Raw genomic sequence first — 16,391 nt, 5'->3', positions numbered from 1 at the left:
GTTCAAAAGCATCAATTCTTCAGCGCTCAGCTTTCTTCACAGTCCAACTCTCACATCCATACATGACTACTTGAAAAACCATAGATGTGACTAGATAGATCTTTGTCGGCAAAGTAATGTCTCTGCTTTTTAATATTCTGTCTAGGTTGGTCATAAGTTTTTCTTCCAAGGAGCAAGCGTCTTTAATTTCATGGCTGCAGTCACCACCTGCAGTGATTTTGGAGCCCCCAAAAATAAAGTCTGCCACTGTTTCCACCATTTTCCCATCTATTTGCCATGAAGTGATGGGATCAGATGCCATGATCTTAGTTTTCTGAATGTTGAGCTTTAAGCCAACTTTTTTACTCTTCTCTTTCACTTTCATCAAGTGGCTCTTTAGTTCTTCGCTTTCGGCCATAACGTTGGTGTCATCTGCATATCTGAGGTTATTGATATTTTTCCCAGCGATCTTGATTCCAGCTTGTGCTTCATCCAGCCCAGCATTTCTCATGATATACTCTGCATATAAGTTAAATAAGCAGAGTGACAGTATACAGCCTTGATGTACTCCTTTTCCTATTTGGAACCAGTCTGTTGTGCCATGTCCAGTTCTAACTGTTGTTTCCTGACCTGCATACAGATTTCTCAAAAAGCAGGTCAGGTGGTCTGGTATTCCCTTCTCTTTAAGAATTTTCCAGTTTGTTGTGATCTACACAGTCAAAAGCTTTTGCGTAGCCAATAAGGCAGAAGTAGATGTTTTTCTGAAATTCTCTTGCTTTTTCTATGATTCTGCAGATGTTGATAATTTGATCTCTGATTCCTCTGCCTTTTCTAAATCCAGCTTGAACATCTGGAAGTTCATGGTTCATGTACTGTTGAAGCCTGGCTTGGAGAATTTTGAGCATTACTTTGCAATTGTGTGAGATGAGTGCAGTTGTGCAGTGGTTTGAGCATTCTTTGGCATTGCCCTTCTTTGGGACTGGAATGAAAACTGACCCTTTCCAGTCCTGTGGCCATTGCTGAGTTTTCCAGATTTGCTGGCATATTGAGTGCAGCACTTTCACAGCATCATCTTTCAGGATTTGAAATAACTCAACTGGAATTCCATCACCTCCACTAGTTTTGTTCATAGTGATGTTTCCTAAGGCTCACTTGACTTTGCACTCCAGCCTGTCTGGCTCTAGGTGAGTAATCACTTCATTGTCATTCTGGGTCATGAAGACCCTTTTTGTACAGTTCTTCTGTGTATTCTTGCCACCTCTTCTTAATATCTTCTGTATCTGTTAGGTCCATACAATTTCTGTCCTTTATTGTGCCCATTTTTGCATGAAATGTCCTCTTGGTATCTCTAATTTTCTTGAAGAGATCTCTAGTCTTTCCTATTCTATTGTTTTCCTCTATTTCTTTGCATTGATCACTGAGGAAGGCTTTCTTATCTTTCCTTGCCGATCTTTAGAATTCTGCATTCAAATGGGTATCTTTCCTTTGCTTGTCTGCCTTTAGCTTCTCTTCTTTTCTCAGCCATTTGTAAGGCCTTCTCAGACAACCATTTTGCCTTTTTGCAATTCTTTTTCTTGGGGATGGTCTTGATCACTGCCTCCTGTACAAGATCACAAACTTCCATCCATAGTTCTTTAGGCACTCTGTCTATCAGATCTAATCCCTTGAATCTTTTGTCATTTCTACTATATAATCATAAGGGATTTGATTTAGGTCATACCTGAATGGTCTAGTGGTTTTCCCTACTTTTTTCAGTTTAAATCTGAATTTGGCAGTAAGAAGTTCATGATCTGAGACACAGTCAGCTCCCTGTCTTGTTTTTGCTGACTGTATAGATCTCTGTTCATTTCCAAGGCAAACCATTCAGTATCACAATAATCCAACTCTATGCCCCAACCAGTAATGCTCAAAAAGCTGATACAAGACCTTCTAGCACTAACACCCAAAAAAGATGTCCTTTTCATCATAGGGGATTGAATGCAAAAGTAGAAAGTCAAGAGATACCTGGAGTAACAGGCAAATTTGGTCTTGGTGAACAAAATGAAGCAGGGAAAAGGCTAACAGAGTTTTGCCAAGAGAACACACTGGTCATAGCAAACACCCTCTTCCAATAATACAAGAGAAGACTATACACATGAACATCACCAGATGGTCAATACCAAAATCAGATTGATTATCTTCTTTGCAGCCAAAGATGGAGAAGCTCTATATAGTCAAGTCATTCATACACATCATAAATTATAGTCATCAATGTATTAAATGCAAAGGGATGAACAGACCCACATACAAGGCATCACACATTCACAAGCATACAAGGCAGTCAATTAAGTGAATGCCCTGGTATTTTTTTGTCCCCAGCCTACCTTCTCCCACAATGTACTATGCACAAAGCCTTGCAAGATAACTAATCACACAACTTTAAAGCTAAAAGTGGCCTTACATACTACCTACTGAGAACCTGCACAAGCAATTACCTTTCTGAGTCTCAGATTTGTCATCAATAAAATAAAGATGAAAACATTACCCACCTAAACAGTTATTATAAGGACATAAGTTAATATAAGTTATTATATGCTCAGTTAATATCAGTCTGGTCATTTGTGTTGAAGAAACTGAGATTCAGCAAGGTTGGAGAACATGTCCAACTTCGTGACAGTGATGAGACAAAACCCAGAACCCAGAGTCTCCTGTGTGCTCTGGAAGGCAGATGGAGCCAGGCCTGTCCTCAGACAGTAGGCAAACCTTTAAGGCTAAACATGGCATCACTCCATTTATGGATACAGGTTTCCATTCCAGTGATGAAAGATGGTCCTCTATGTGCTGATGCTCAGCTGAGCACTGGGAGAGGTTTCTCCATAGCCAAGATGGTAAATGACTGACAGAGATCCAGGAGGAAACCTCTAAGTCACAGACCATGAATATAAACCACCACCACAAGCTTTTGAAGTTAAATAAGTAAATAAACAACTGAAGTTAGATAAACAACAAACAAACAGCTAGTCTGGAGTAAAAACTATTTTTTCTCCTCTGATGAAACCAAGCCCCTACATTCTACCAGTGCCCCAGCCTCCACTGCAGTCCACTCCCCTTGAAAGAGCGCAACCATTTTTGGCCTCTAAAAATGGAAATTGTGTTTGGTTAAACCTAATATTTGTGAATTAACCTATAGCATGTTAGTATTTTAAAGTGGTGCTTTGCTTATTAGGGACTCTTCTTTCTTTTCTATTTTTTAAATCATTAAAGTATGATAACACATTTACAGGTGACTTGGAAATAATAAAGTTACATATAGTTCCTCTATATGTTACAATTATTATTTTGTGTATTTACTCTCAGCATTTTGTAAGCATAACTGAACTATTTATAATTGTTAATAACATTTGAGCTTTCAATTATGCCTTAAAACAATGAACTCCTAGCCTGTTTCCTCATCTAGAGTAAGAAGAAGCTGCCCTGAATTATCTCTAAGGTTTCTATTGTTTTTATCATTATGTGTCTGTATGGCCAGATTTAGTACATTTTATTTGATCAAAAAACTAATTTGTGCCTATTTGTATCTTTAGTCCCTACGGTTTATTGTTTATGCAGTATAACAACTTGCATACAACTTTCAAAGTTCTAGGGAAAATTTCACATGAAAAAGGTTTAACGTGAACAGCTATTTTCTGCATGTTTCAGTTATTCAGTCATGGGGGCCAATTAGAAAAGTAAATATATTTATCAGCAAATTTCTTTCACTCAAAATAAGTAGTTTCACTTAGTCATTTCACATAAAATACGTATTTTTAAACAGAGATGACCTATGTTACTGAATGAAGAATAACAACTTTTAAAAAAAAATAAAATGTTAATATCTGAGCTTATTTGAGAAGAAACAACCAGGACCACATCCTGCTTACCTGTTACTCAGTTTGTGTTATTCTTTTAGAGTCACCCACCAGTTGGTCTACATACATTATCTCATGTCAAGCTTTGGAAGAATTCCACAGGATCAATACGTCCTCACTTCACAGATAGAGAATGGGATATTCAGGGAAACAAACTCGACCTGTAGCTTTCATAGTCAGTTCTGTGCCAAGGATCCAGGAAATAAGAGAGAGAGAGCTGTCTGTGTACTGTGGGCTAAATAATAATGATGGTTTCAACATGGAAAGCCGGAGAAGGCAATGGCAACCCACTCCAGTACTCTTGCCTGGAAAATCCCATGAACGGAGGAGCCTGGTAGGCTGCAGTCCATGGGGTCGCTAAGAGTCGGACACGACTGAGCGACTAAGCACACAGCACAGCACAGCACAGCATCTGGGGTGAGGCCCTAGGACCTGCATTTCTAACAGGTTCCCAGGGGCTGCTGCTAGTGGTCCAGGCGCCACCCTTTAGCACTAGCAGGGTAGACAAGCACAGCGACCCTAAACCCAGGCTGCGCATGCAATCACCTGGGTTGAGTTTTTAAAATCTCGATGCCTGGCTTCACCCCCCAGAGATTCTGATATAATAGACCTTCTGTGGAGCCCGGGTAGTGTCGTTTTCCAAGCTCCCCAGGTCCTTTCGTGTGAGAGCCACTCGTGCTGAAGCTTCCTGGAAAAGCGGGGAGTCAGGGCAGAGGGAGCCACATTCAGTTCTGAACTGCCAGATTGAATCAGTTTGTCTGTCTGCATGTCCTTTCCCAGAGGCGGGTGGAAGCAATGCACTAGATGAGCTTCCTAACGTCGTTTTCCCCACTCAGAATTGATGCTCTGACTGGGATGCTTTAAAAATGCATTTCCCTGGTTGTCAAGTAAAAGCTTTTAGACACCCATTGATTTTTTTTTCTTAACAATGCTGCCCTCTAGTGTCCTTTAGTAGAATCGTGTTAAAAACCCACCTCAGCTATCAGTACAGTGACTTCCTGTTAGAGAGCTAAATAACTTGGGGGATTTTTCTCTAACTTTAAAAAAAATTGAACAAATTTAATATGCATTAAACTAAATTTTACTTTGTGGCCACATGGATCTCCATCTGCTGGCTCTCCATTCTCTGCATTCCTCCCTGGATTCTGTGCAGCAGCCTCCTCCTCCCAGAGTCCTCTGCATTCCACCAGCCCTTCTCTGCAGAGTCAGCAGCCAGACTTATCGGGGAGCAAAGAAATCGCCATCAACTAAAGTGCCTGGGGCATGGGGGCATCTTGCATAGGCTCTTCCACACTCAGAATTGTTCTTTCTCGCCTTTTCCTCACTTCGTACCTCGTTTTCACTTGATTGAGAGTTTATTGTGTGCTATGCTGTGCTGTGCTTAAGCTCAGTCGTGTCCAGGTCTTTGCAACACTATGGACTGTAGCCTGCCAGGCTCCTCTGTCCATGAGATTCTCCAGGCAAGAATACTGGAGTGGGTTGCCATGCCGTCCTTCAGAGGCTGTTCTTGATCCAGAGATCAAACCCATGTCTCTTACATTTCCTGCGTTGACAGGCAGCTTCTTTACCACCAGCACCACCATTCATCAAACAGGGTCTCCCCTGTCTTCCTATGATGACTTCTCCAAACCTCCCAGGGTCGTGCCATCTTGCTTGAAGCAGCATCCTTCCCACTGCAGGGGTTTTGTCCTCCGTCTCACTTTGTCCAGTCTCTCCCTCTCCATTCTCCCCAATCTCCTAGCCCACATCCTCAGTTAAATCCTCTATCTAGATTACTCTCAATGGCATATAGGCTTTCTCTTGCATCTTTCAGTTTTAAAATAAAAATCTCCTTTATCCTAAATACCCACTTTAGCTGCTGCCCCCTTTCTCTGCTCCATTCATTTCCTAACTTGAGTCCACCCAGGTTGTCTCTAATACCTTTCCTTCCTCATGCCCAGTCTTCAGTCAGCTCCAGCCTGGCCTTGGTCCAAACACACCAAGGACACTGACAACACTCTTTCCAGGCTCTTCGTTGACCTCCAGCATTCTGGCCTTTCTGATTCAAATGCTCACATGTTCCAATCTTTGGGCACAGGTCCTCCTGCAAGCCCTCTCCATTCTTGATTCCAAACGTCCCCACTCTGGCTTCCTTCCTACTCCTCTGGCTGCCAATGACCCAGAACCCCACAGTGTACTCTTCCCAACTCCTGCTTTGGCTCTTCGAAACTCTTTTGTTTTCTCTGGGCAGACTTCCCTTACATAGTCTCATTCACTCATGGATTTAAATACAATTAATAGACTGTTGATGAACAAATAGCTCACCTTCAGCCCAGGTTGCTCACATATCATTATCCAGTTATCTCTACTTGACATCACCCCTCTGTCTCTCACAGGCATCTCTATTTTTGGCATGTCCTAGATGACTGGATGGCATCACTGACTCGATGGATATGAGTTTGGGTAAACTCCGGGAGTTGGTGATGGACAGGGAGGCCTGATGCGCTGCGATTCATGGGGTCGCAAAGAGTAGGACACGACTGAGCGACTGAACTGAACTGAACTGAACTGATGAAGGACCCTGACTCTTCCTCCCAAACCTGTTCCTCCCTCAAGCTTCCTTGATTCCTCCTTTTCCTCACTTGCCACATACAGTCCTTGGGGATTCTATCCACAAAACAGATTTTGATCCGTTCATGTCTGTCTTTGCTATGACCTCCTGATTTCAAGCCCCTTATCTCCTTCCAGGAATGCTACAGTAAACCTCCTAATGATCTTCCTGCTTCCTCCAGCCCTCGCCTCACAACATGGTCAGATGGTGTTCTGAAATATATACTGCATCATCATTCCCTTACTTAGAAATATTAGTGACTTCCCATCAAGCCCTGAATAACAAACACTGTTTGCCCTCTGCCAGCTTCATCGTGTAGCCCTGCCTTCCTTCCTGACTCAGCTTCCTCCACCATGGCTTACAGATTGTGGGTTCACCAAACTCTGTCCGGCCCCAGGGCCTTGTCACATGCTGCCTAGAATATTCTTCCCTTGTTTTTCACCTGACTGGTGCCTTTTTATTTTGTATGCCTAGACATTACTTCTTCCTTGACCAACTATATATGTTTTCCTTCTCATTCCTGATCTCAGCCCCCTATTTGCTTTCTTCATAACACATTACATTTTGTGGTAACCCTAAACTCCCTGAGTCCAGGAGCTTTGTATTTATCTTACTCACAGATGAACCTAGTGCCTGGCAAATATTAGGCTGTTAGTACATTACAGGAAATAAGGGAATGAAGGAATGGGAAGCGTCACAACCTCCACTGCACCCTACCTGCTGTTGTCAAGACCTTGGTGACTCCCACATGGCCAAGCCACTGGACCACGTCCTGTGCTCATCTTACTTGATTATGGAATAGAGACAGGGGAGCATCTTGGGTTCATTTATTCCCTGTTAACCTGTTAGTGTTTACCAACAAGTTTGATTCGCCACAATATCTCCAGCACCCAGTACAGCAGACTCCTCATAAGTCCTGTTGGTTGAATGAATACCTCAGCTCTGAATGAAACGGGATGTGAAAGGAAAGGGAAGTAGTACAACGATGGAGAGTTCCAAAGAGAGAATACTTAGGGGCAGATATTTAAGGAATGGCTTTGAATTTCCAGAAATGTTAGCACACGTATTCATTTCTATTTAAAGACAAGAAAAATGTTTCATGTAACTTTTTGTGTCTCGTTTGCTCTGTAAAGGAAGAACTATCTTCATAGATTTGGTTGTTGAGTAATAAATTGATATTTAGGAGTCTTTCTCCAAGAAGGAAAAATATTTTCTTTACATGCCGAATTCTACCTCTGTTGGGTAGACTCTGATGAGTAAAACATTCCCATCTTCCAAACAAAGACCAAGGGCAATTTAAAATGCTTTATGTAAGTCAAACAAGCAAGGAAGCTAGGACCCTAACCCTCACTGTCTCATTCCAAATCCTGTCCCTGATCAATTAAGACAGTGCTTGCTGGTGAGAAATAAAATAACACAAATACTCAATTAAAGTTTGAGACAAGGATTTGATTCTGCTGAAGGACATGTAACCTACCAGGTATTATCAGTAGGGTAAGAAAAGCCCATGACCTGCAACCCCTTGAAAATGTGAAATGACCTGGCATCCTGGGTGTTTGGCTGACCTGGTTTGTAGAAGAAACCCAACCATGTCTGTGACTTTTCACTCAATTTAACTTGAGGCTCTCCATGCTCTCTGGTTCTGTAAAATATTGGCTGGTTCCAAGAGGATTAGCTCAACTCCACCCCTCTGGGAAGAGATTCATTTTCCTGTTTAGGAAATGTGATGTCAAGCTGAAAGAGGCTGATGAGCAAACAGGGTGGGGCCACATGGAGGTCCAGGTGAAATGCATGACATGGGTGTCTTAGAATGAAGTTTGGTCCAAAGTAGTCAAGGACAGGGTGTGCCAGTGTGGGCTGGGAGCCGTTGGGGCTTCAGCTGTTTGTTCAGCATTTAGTATGTTTATCTTTCTGCTAAACACATTGTTATTGAGTCATCTCTATTAAACAACAACGCTGCGTGAGGCTTAGCTCTGTAAATCCAACATACAAAGGCAGGACTTCTATCCTCAATGACCTTCCATTCTACAAAGTCAAAACAAATGCTTTCTCTTACTTCTCACTTTAGTGAGCAAGGTACCCAGGTTCTGAAAGAGGTGAGTCATGTATTCTTTTATCTGGCCAGGAACACTGAAGCAATAAAAGTAAAGGAAGAACTTAAGGTGGTCACTCTTTTTTTAATATCATTTCATATTGTTGCTGCAAACTGAAAATGGAAAGTCAATTTACCCAAAAAGTACCATCCACCTCCAAACCATCAATATTTTATGTTAGACTATTATGCTATCACCAGTGTCAAGGTAATTATACTAATCCAACAAATAATTGCATTAAACATCTAAGCTTTGGGCAGGAAAAGAAAAAAAATACTATATAACTTTGAAAAATATATGTAATGCTATCTCTTTGGCTTTCCATAGAAATTGTTCGTGCCATGACACATGTGATAAACCAAGGAATGGCCATGTACTGGGGAACTTCTCGCTGGAGTGCCATGGAGATCATGGTAATTCCATTTCCATTTTTAAATGACCATTGAGTACCTATTTTTATTTGTCAGACATCATGTATAAGTTGTAAGACCTTTTGCAAACTTTCTTCACAATCACAATGGCACCAGAATTCTATGATCAATTTCATCATTGGATATGGGGGCGGGTGGTGGATCTTATCAGCTCAGAATACAACATGGAGGGTGCAGGTCTCTAACAGGAATCGTGTTTTAGCATGGTCTTTGGTAGTAGTTTGGTAGTAAGAGAGTACAATTCTCAGCTAATGAGACATATGACACAATATTCCAGGGTTTTTTTTTTTTTTTGACGTATTAAATAATGGTACTGTTCATAACATGCTAATTATAGATCATTTTTATATTATATATTAGTTAAGTTTTATTTCTTTAGGAACCTAGAAATAGTCAAACTATGTTTTCTTTGTAATAGTTCTTAATTCACACTTTGACTAATTTTCCCTGGACTTTACTCATTCCAAAACCTCCCAAAAAATAATTTCCTGATTTGGTATTTCTTAGTGAAATTGATGGTCATAACTTTGCTTATTATTTGACAATCTAGATTTTCTTGGTTTGTATTGATTTCACTAAAATGAATTTTTTTCATGCATACAGACTTATTTCTCATCAGAAATAAATTCAGTTGCAATTGTATTTCACCTTAGGAAGCCTACTCTGTAGCAAGACAATTCAACATGATCCCACCAGTCTGTGAACAAGCTGAATACCACCTTTTCCAGAGAGAGAAAGTAGAGGTTCAGCTACCAGAGCTCTACCATAAAATAGGTAATCTTCACAATCAAATTGACTCATTATCTTTAATAAGAGGATCAGGGATCCAGAAAAAAAAAAAAAGGTGTGACTGAAATGCTTTCCTAAATGTTCCTAATTAATGTAGGGATTGTCAGCACTATGCATTCCAGAAACTAGAAGAAATCAAAAGGACTTGTATGCAATCTCTGGAGTATCACTCATGAAAGCCAAGCAGAGCTGGCAGACAAGCTGTTCTCAGTAGGTGTTCAAAAAAATGCATGTAGAATGAAAGGAAGAAATAATGAATAAACCTGTTTTTCATAGGGTAGTTGCTCTAGCCAAGAATGCATCTCTGAGTGGGTTTCCCCAAAATGATGGATTTATACATCTGTATCTCCTACTCTGCCTGGAACTGAGTCAGAAGGGGAATTCAAGAATGGCAGACAAGCCAGGGACACATGTTTGTGTAGGTACACATGATGCCAAAGGGAGGGAAAATATATATATACAACATGTACACAAGAATTTCGGATATCAGAAAACTTAAGCCACATTTTCAGGCATATTTATCGAAACAGGTTCCAGAGAAACTTTTTCGTAAGAAATGGGGGTTTACGTGAGTGGGGAAAGTGCTGGGTAAGAAAACAAGGATAAGAAAAGTCCGACAACAGAACAGTGGTTGTTACGGCTATCACCATGTGCTCACTGTGTTCTCTGTGCACCGGGCGCGGTGCTCCTCCTCCGACCAGGCACTGTTGAGGCACTGCGTGAACAAGCGAAGCACTGCATTTTTGTGCAAGCAAAAGTGCTTATCGCTGAGTGTAAAAAGAAATGTAAATTTGGGGCATCAGGAAACTCTGGATAAGCCACATTTTCAGGCTTGATTGTATGCCCTCCTCCCCATCACCAACAGTGCACAGTTGATGGGCTTATATTAATAAAAATGAAGCACACAGTTTGTAAATGCCTAAACTTTAATGGAATGATTTATGCTGATATTAACTCATATATATCTGGCCAGCTTTTCCCCATAACTAACCAGGTCCTTTCTGAATACCCACTCACTTTTGATCCCAGTTTGCAGAAGTAACTTTTTAAGGTTTTTTTTCTTCTATAGGAGTTGGAGCAATGACATGGTCTCCACTGGCTTGTGGAATCATCTCAGGAAAATATGGAAACGGGGTGCCTGAAAGTTCTAGGGCTTCGCTGAAGGTATTTTCCTCCACCTCTAGGAAAGAGTCTGGGCATGGGAACGAGGGAGAAAAGGAAACTGAACAGAAGAGCCCAGCAGCAGCCTGAGGCTTCCTGGCTCAGGCCGAGTGTGGCCTCAGCCTGGCAGGCGTCCCCTGGCAGTCCCCCAGCCCTCTGGAGGGCCCTGCTTCTGGTCAGGCTTCAATGCAGAAAGCTCCCCTCCTCTGCGGACCGGGAGAGATGCCCAGTGACCTGGTTGGATTCGTAGGACTCAATTTCCTACATTTATTTATTCTTATATTAAAGAAGGCATTTCATTCCTCCTTTGACACAGACGGAAATGTAAAATCCATCTTCTATATAAGAGGATCTCATTTTACTTTTCTTAACAAAATTTAAGGCATGGAGGTTTAATCCATATGGGGCAAACTGGTTGTACTGAGTAGGTTTGAGGTTGGTTGACACTTCTTAATATGTGAAGGTGGGGGTTAAGGAAGGAAGGTTTGGGGCAGATACAGAGCCAAGCATCTGTCACTGAGGCTCAGGGCTGGCATTTGCAGAAATCAACTCCAGTTGCTGAGTCTTGCCGCTTGAATTCTTCTCTGAAGAGTAAAGATATTCAAGATCACTGACATAAAATTAACCTCCATTCAGAACATCTTGATGATTAATTTATTGGAGAGTACTCCAAACATCTCTCCTTGTTAATAACAACATGTCTGTTTTTAAAAACTTGAGAGAATGTGTAATAACATTAGAATCACAAATTACTCTGTAATGTCAAGGGAGAGAGAATATTGGCATTTTTAAAATTCACACTTGCCAAACGCCCCCAAAAGGAAGCAGAAGTCTGACACAGCCTCTTGCTTCCATCAGCACAAAGTCAGCACAAGGACAGCTCAAGTTAAGCCTGAACTACCAACACTTTAATCAGTGTGGCTGGAACCACTGTGTGCTTCCCGTCAGGACCTTCTCCAGACTCTAGGTCTATCACTTTTCTTTCTGCTCTAACAGTTGACCTATTAGTGTGTTTGTTCTCTAAGATAATATACATATTTCCTAAAACATGGTGACATGGTCCTGCTTCTAGCTTTGTATTATTACACTGATTATCCTAAAATATTAAATATGGTCTTGTGTCTGAAAAAGTCAAAAGTTTTAAATAAGTTAGCAAAGGAAAACTAAAAGCATTTTAGGAAAGAAGGGATAAAAGGAGGATGGCAAGAAAAGCACTGAAATTGTGATTTTAGCTGAGCACCTACTGCTTGCCAAGCACTGGGATAAGCATGTGTTTGTTTTTTACCTCCTTTTATCCTCACAAAGATAAATGGATACAGATGGCTTTTAGTCAGTTGTAGCTAAGGATGTTAAGTTTCTTACATTCTTTCAGAGACTTTCTGAAAAACTCAAAGTGTTTCCATATACGTGGGGTGTTTGTTCTCAGACTATCCTTATAAGAGGGTAAACCTTTTCCAGATGCAGAAACTGAGAACAAAGATATTAGATAACAATCCAAGGGCATAAACTCATAATAAAGTTAGCAGTAGAACCCAGGTCTCCTGACTCTCAGTTCTTCTCCCTAAAGGCATTTTTGTTTCCCTTCAAATTAATGTTTTTAAATGAGGAAGAAGTAGCAGCGCTGTATTTGGAGTATATGATTGACTGATCTCCATCACTGTTTGAGAAAAGGCTACAAATAGCTGAAAACCTGCTTAAAATGCACTAACTAAAAGGGGGGGGGGGGGAGGGGGAGATGCAGAATATTTGAAGGTAGCTAAGCCCAAAAGCAACTCAAAAAATATTTCTTGTTGTTGACTTTTCAGCATTTTTTGAAGCATCCTTAACAATAAGCATTAAAGAGTCTCCAAAGGTAAAAGGAAGCCAGTCCCAAAGCACACGTCTTAATTCATCAGCCTAAGTGCTTTCTTGACTAATATATGTACACTTAGAAAAGCCACTTAAGCAAAAATTAATGCCACTAATAATAATGTTATGTGTGTGTGTATCTCTCTCTGTCTCTCAACCTTAAGAGTGAGCGAGAATTGTAATAGTAAAAACATTTTTTTTTAAAAATGGAGCATGTTGGCCTTGAGGCACTCGGGCTACGGCCCCAGTGACGGCCCATCTTATGGCCGCTACTACGGCCTGGGGGTGGAGATGTGCCGGTGCCTCCGCTTCCGCCCATCTACTCCCCGTGCCCCGAGCCTCCCCAGCCTCCCATTTCCTGGCGGGGGCGCGGGGGCGGCCCGGCGGAGACCACCTGGCCGGGGGAAGGCGGAGGAGGCAATGGCTACTAAGCGTCTGGAGGCGCCTGGTCAGAGCCTGGTCATGCTGGCGGAGGCCACCAGGAGTAGCCACCATATCCTAGTTACAATTCTAACTATTGGAATGCTGCTGCCCGACCTCCGGCTCCTCACCCAAGTACATTCCCTGGAAGATCGGAAATGCAAAGCCAGTTTGAATTCTTATACAAATAGGGGATATGGCCCACCGTATCCCACTGGCCCCGGGACAAATACTGCCTCATACCCTGGGGCCTATTACACACCTGGGTATGCTCAGACCAATTACTCCACAGAGGTTCCAAGCACTTACCGTTCACCTGGCAACAGCCCAACCCCAGTCTCCCGTTGGATGTACCCCCAGCAGGACCACCACCCCCACAGCCTAAGGACTCCTCCTACACCTACAGCGAACCAGATCAAGACATGAGCCAGCACAACTTTCCTTGCAGTGTCCATCAGTACGGCAGTCCTCGGGATCAGTGAACAATGACAGTTCGGAGCTTTTGGATTCCCAGGTCCAGTATAGTGCTGAGCCTCATCTGTACGGTAATGCCACCTACGAACATCCCTGCACTCAAGACGAGGGTAATCATCTTGCTGAAGAGTGTTTATCTTCAGATGAAGGGACTCCCCCAAGCATTAAAAAAATCATACATGTGCTGGAGAAGGTCCAGTATCTTGAGCAAGTAGAAGAGTTCATAGGAAAAAAGACAGACAAAGCCTACTGGCTTCTGGAAGAGATGCTAATCAAGGAACTTCTGGAACTGGATTCAGTTGAAACTGGGGGCCAGGACTCCGTCCAGCAGGCCAGGAAAGAGGTGGTTTGTAAAATCCAGGCCATACTGGAAAAATTGGTGGGGAAAGGGATTATGAAGGGATTTAGAACAAAGGAGAAGCCTGTTACTAACTCAACCAAAGAACTCTTGATTTTGGTTAATTACCCTCCTTTTGAAATGCCTGTTGATGACAAGAAGCAATATATTCCAACTTTCCTTTGATAGAAAGCTTGAAAAACTGGTAAAGGACTTGGAAGAACAGTTGGGTTATGAGTTGTTTTCAGACCAGTGAATGTAATAGGGAGCTCTTGGGTTATCGGTAATGCCAAGTAGACTCTCCCGGTAAGAAATATATGGGTGTCCTCGGCAAGCTGCTTCTTATCAGCAGGAGGGGAATTCACCTTGTGTAACAGGCTCCTCAGAAACCTACAGGATAAGACTGGATGTTCTTTGGACAGGCTCTGTTTTTTTAAAACATCTGGATAACTTGTCACATTTGTATACATTGTAACTGCTTTCACCATACACTTTGTGTGTAAATTACAGCTTGGACTTTAGCCCCCTTGGACCTCTGTTTTGTTTTGTTATTTGCAGTTCACAAATATAGTATGATTATCTTAAAAAAAAAAAAAAAAAAGAGCTAGGCAAATAGATAAATAAAATGGCAACTTTGACCTTCCCCCAAAATAGAATGGTTGGTATTTCACAATGGCTATTTTAAGTTACACCAATAAAGATGCTAATATTTTATTTCAGTTGTAAACACTGAACTGTTAGGTATTTAATACTCAGTTTATTTATCCTATCTTTTAGAAAGTAATACTACCCATGTGGCTTTCTGGGAGACTGCATGTGGCCCACCACTGTTACAAAGACTTCTAAATCAGTGTCATCGGCACTGACTTCACTGCTGAGCTGAACACCACTACTTCGTGTCTATTAGACACCTCCACATGGCTATCCAATGGGCATCTGACATGCCTAATGGAATCTATCCACACTCCCCAAAACCTGCCCAGAATCCTCAGTTAACAGTGCCTCCACCCGTCCCTTGGTCACCCCAGCCTGAAGCCAAGGCTTATCTCAGTCTGCCTCTCCTCCTCCCTAAGTCTTATCCAGCAGGACACCAACTCCTCCAGTCCACATCCTGACCTCAGTGGTCCTTCCCTTGCACCGCCCTTGTTTAGATCATCATCATTTCTTTCCTGGTTTGCCACAATAACCTCCCATCTAGACTCTGATTCACCCCTCTTTTTCAACTGCCCACCAGTTATCTACTATCCATATTAATTATGTGACCAAATATCTTTCTAAAAGATTAATCTGACTATATCATAACCCTGCCCTAAATCCTTAATGACTTCCCAATATTGATTAGATGACAAAACCTAAAAACCCACAGAAGAGTGTTCAAGGAAATACTCTTGGGGTCTTAATTGAGCCCATTTTTCCATTCTTATCTCTCCCCAAATCATATTAGTTCATTTTTTCACCCAAATGCACTATACTTGTTTTTGCCTCCCAGAAACGCCCTTCTTTTTCTCTGGCTGTGGAAAGCCATCTCTAAAGACAAAGCTTGGTTGTCTTCACTCTGTGAAGCCTGTCTTTACTTTGCAAAACTTCAGTTATTCGTACCTTCCTCTAACATTCCACAAACACTTCTTACAGACTTAGAATCCTCTGACTGCAAGCAACAAAATGCAATTCAACTTTATTTAATCAAAGAAGGGAGCACATAGACAGACACTCCCTGGGAAAGATGGAGTGGGATGGCCTCAGGGGTGACTCTATCCATAGATCTGCCCATTTTCAGGACTCTCCATCTCCTGTTTCTCTCCACATGTGTCAATTTCTGCGACTACAAATGGGTCTTCCTCACGAGCCCAGGAACAAGAACGCTAGTGACTGCCAGGCTTACATCCTTAAAGGCATATAACTTGAGAGAAAAGAGAATTTTCTATAACAGCTTCGGTACAGAGAAGACTGGCCAAGCTTGGGTCATATGCCAAGCTAGCAGACCAATGACAGGGGCCAAAGGACAAGGTGCTGTGCCTCGTTCGTGTCTTGCACTGATGGTGCGGTATTTCCCATAAAGAAGCAGTGCAAACATAGCTTCTGAGGAAATCACTGAGGGGGCACCCCAACTACAAAACACTTCTCCAGTTACCAGACAATGATTCATGAATACCTTTGGGATAGAAACTGAAACTTACTCACATAACTCACCACAGAGCCTGGCACATGATAGGTACTCAACAATTGTTTCCTGAAAGAATACAATAAGCCATAACCAAGGATCAACAATGTCTGATCAAGAGACCAGATGAAGTGAAGTGAAGTGAAACTCGCTCAGTCGTGTCCGACTCTTTGCAACCCCATGGACTGTATAGTCCATGGAATTCTCCAGGCCAGAATACT

The 16,391-nt window shown here is 41.9% G+C and overlaps 2 protein-coding genes across 5 annotated transcripts in view; both read left to right on the top strand.

Moving 5' to 3' along the window:
- Positions 1-16,391, top strand: part of KCNAB1 (potassium voltage-gated channel subfamily A regulatory beta subunit 1) — a 450,359-nt gene that overhangs the window by 415,928 nt on the left and 18,040 nt on the right. For all 4 annotated transcript variants that reach the window (XM_005201728.5, XM_059884882.1, XM_024989780.2 and 1 more), the window contains 3 exon segments: positions 8,877-8,962; positions 9,634-9,754; positions 10,839-10,933. In XM_005201728.5, the coding sequence (XP_005201785.1) occupies positions 8,877-8,962; positions 9,634-9,754; positions 10,839-10,933 (302 nt within the window).
- LOC112447735 (BAG family molecular chaperone regulator 4-like) lies at positions 12,650-14,541 on the top strand. The gene has a single exon (XM_059888822.1). The coding sequence runs from the start codon at positions 12,992-12,994 to the stop codon at positions 13,622-13,624; it is 633 nt and encodes a 210-aa protein (XP_059744805.1). The 5' UTR covers positions 12,650-12,991; the 3' UTR covers positions 13,625-14,541.

The sequence above is a fragment of the Bos taurus genome, chromosome 1, assembly GCF_002263795.3.
Source record: "Bos taurus isolate L1 Dominette 01449 registration number 42190680 breed Hereford chromosome 1, ARS-UCD2.0, whole genome shotgun sequence".
NCBI lineage: Eukaryota > Metazoa > Chordata > Mammalia > Artiodactyla > Bovidae > Bos > Bos taurus.
This window is presented reverse-complemented; position numbering and strand designations above follow the sequence as displayed.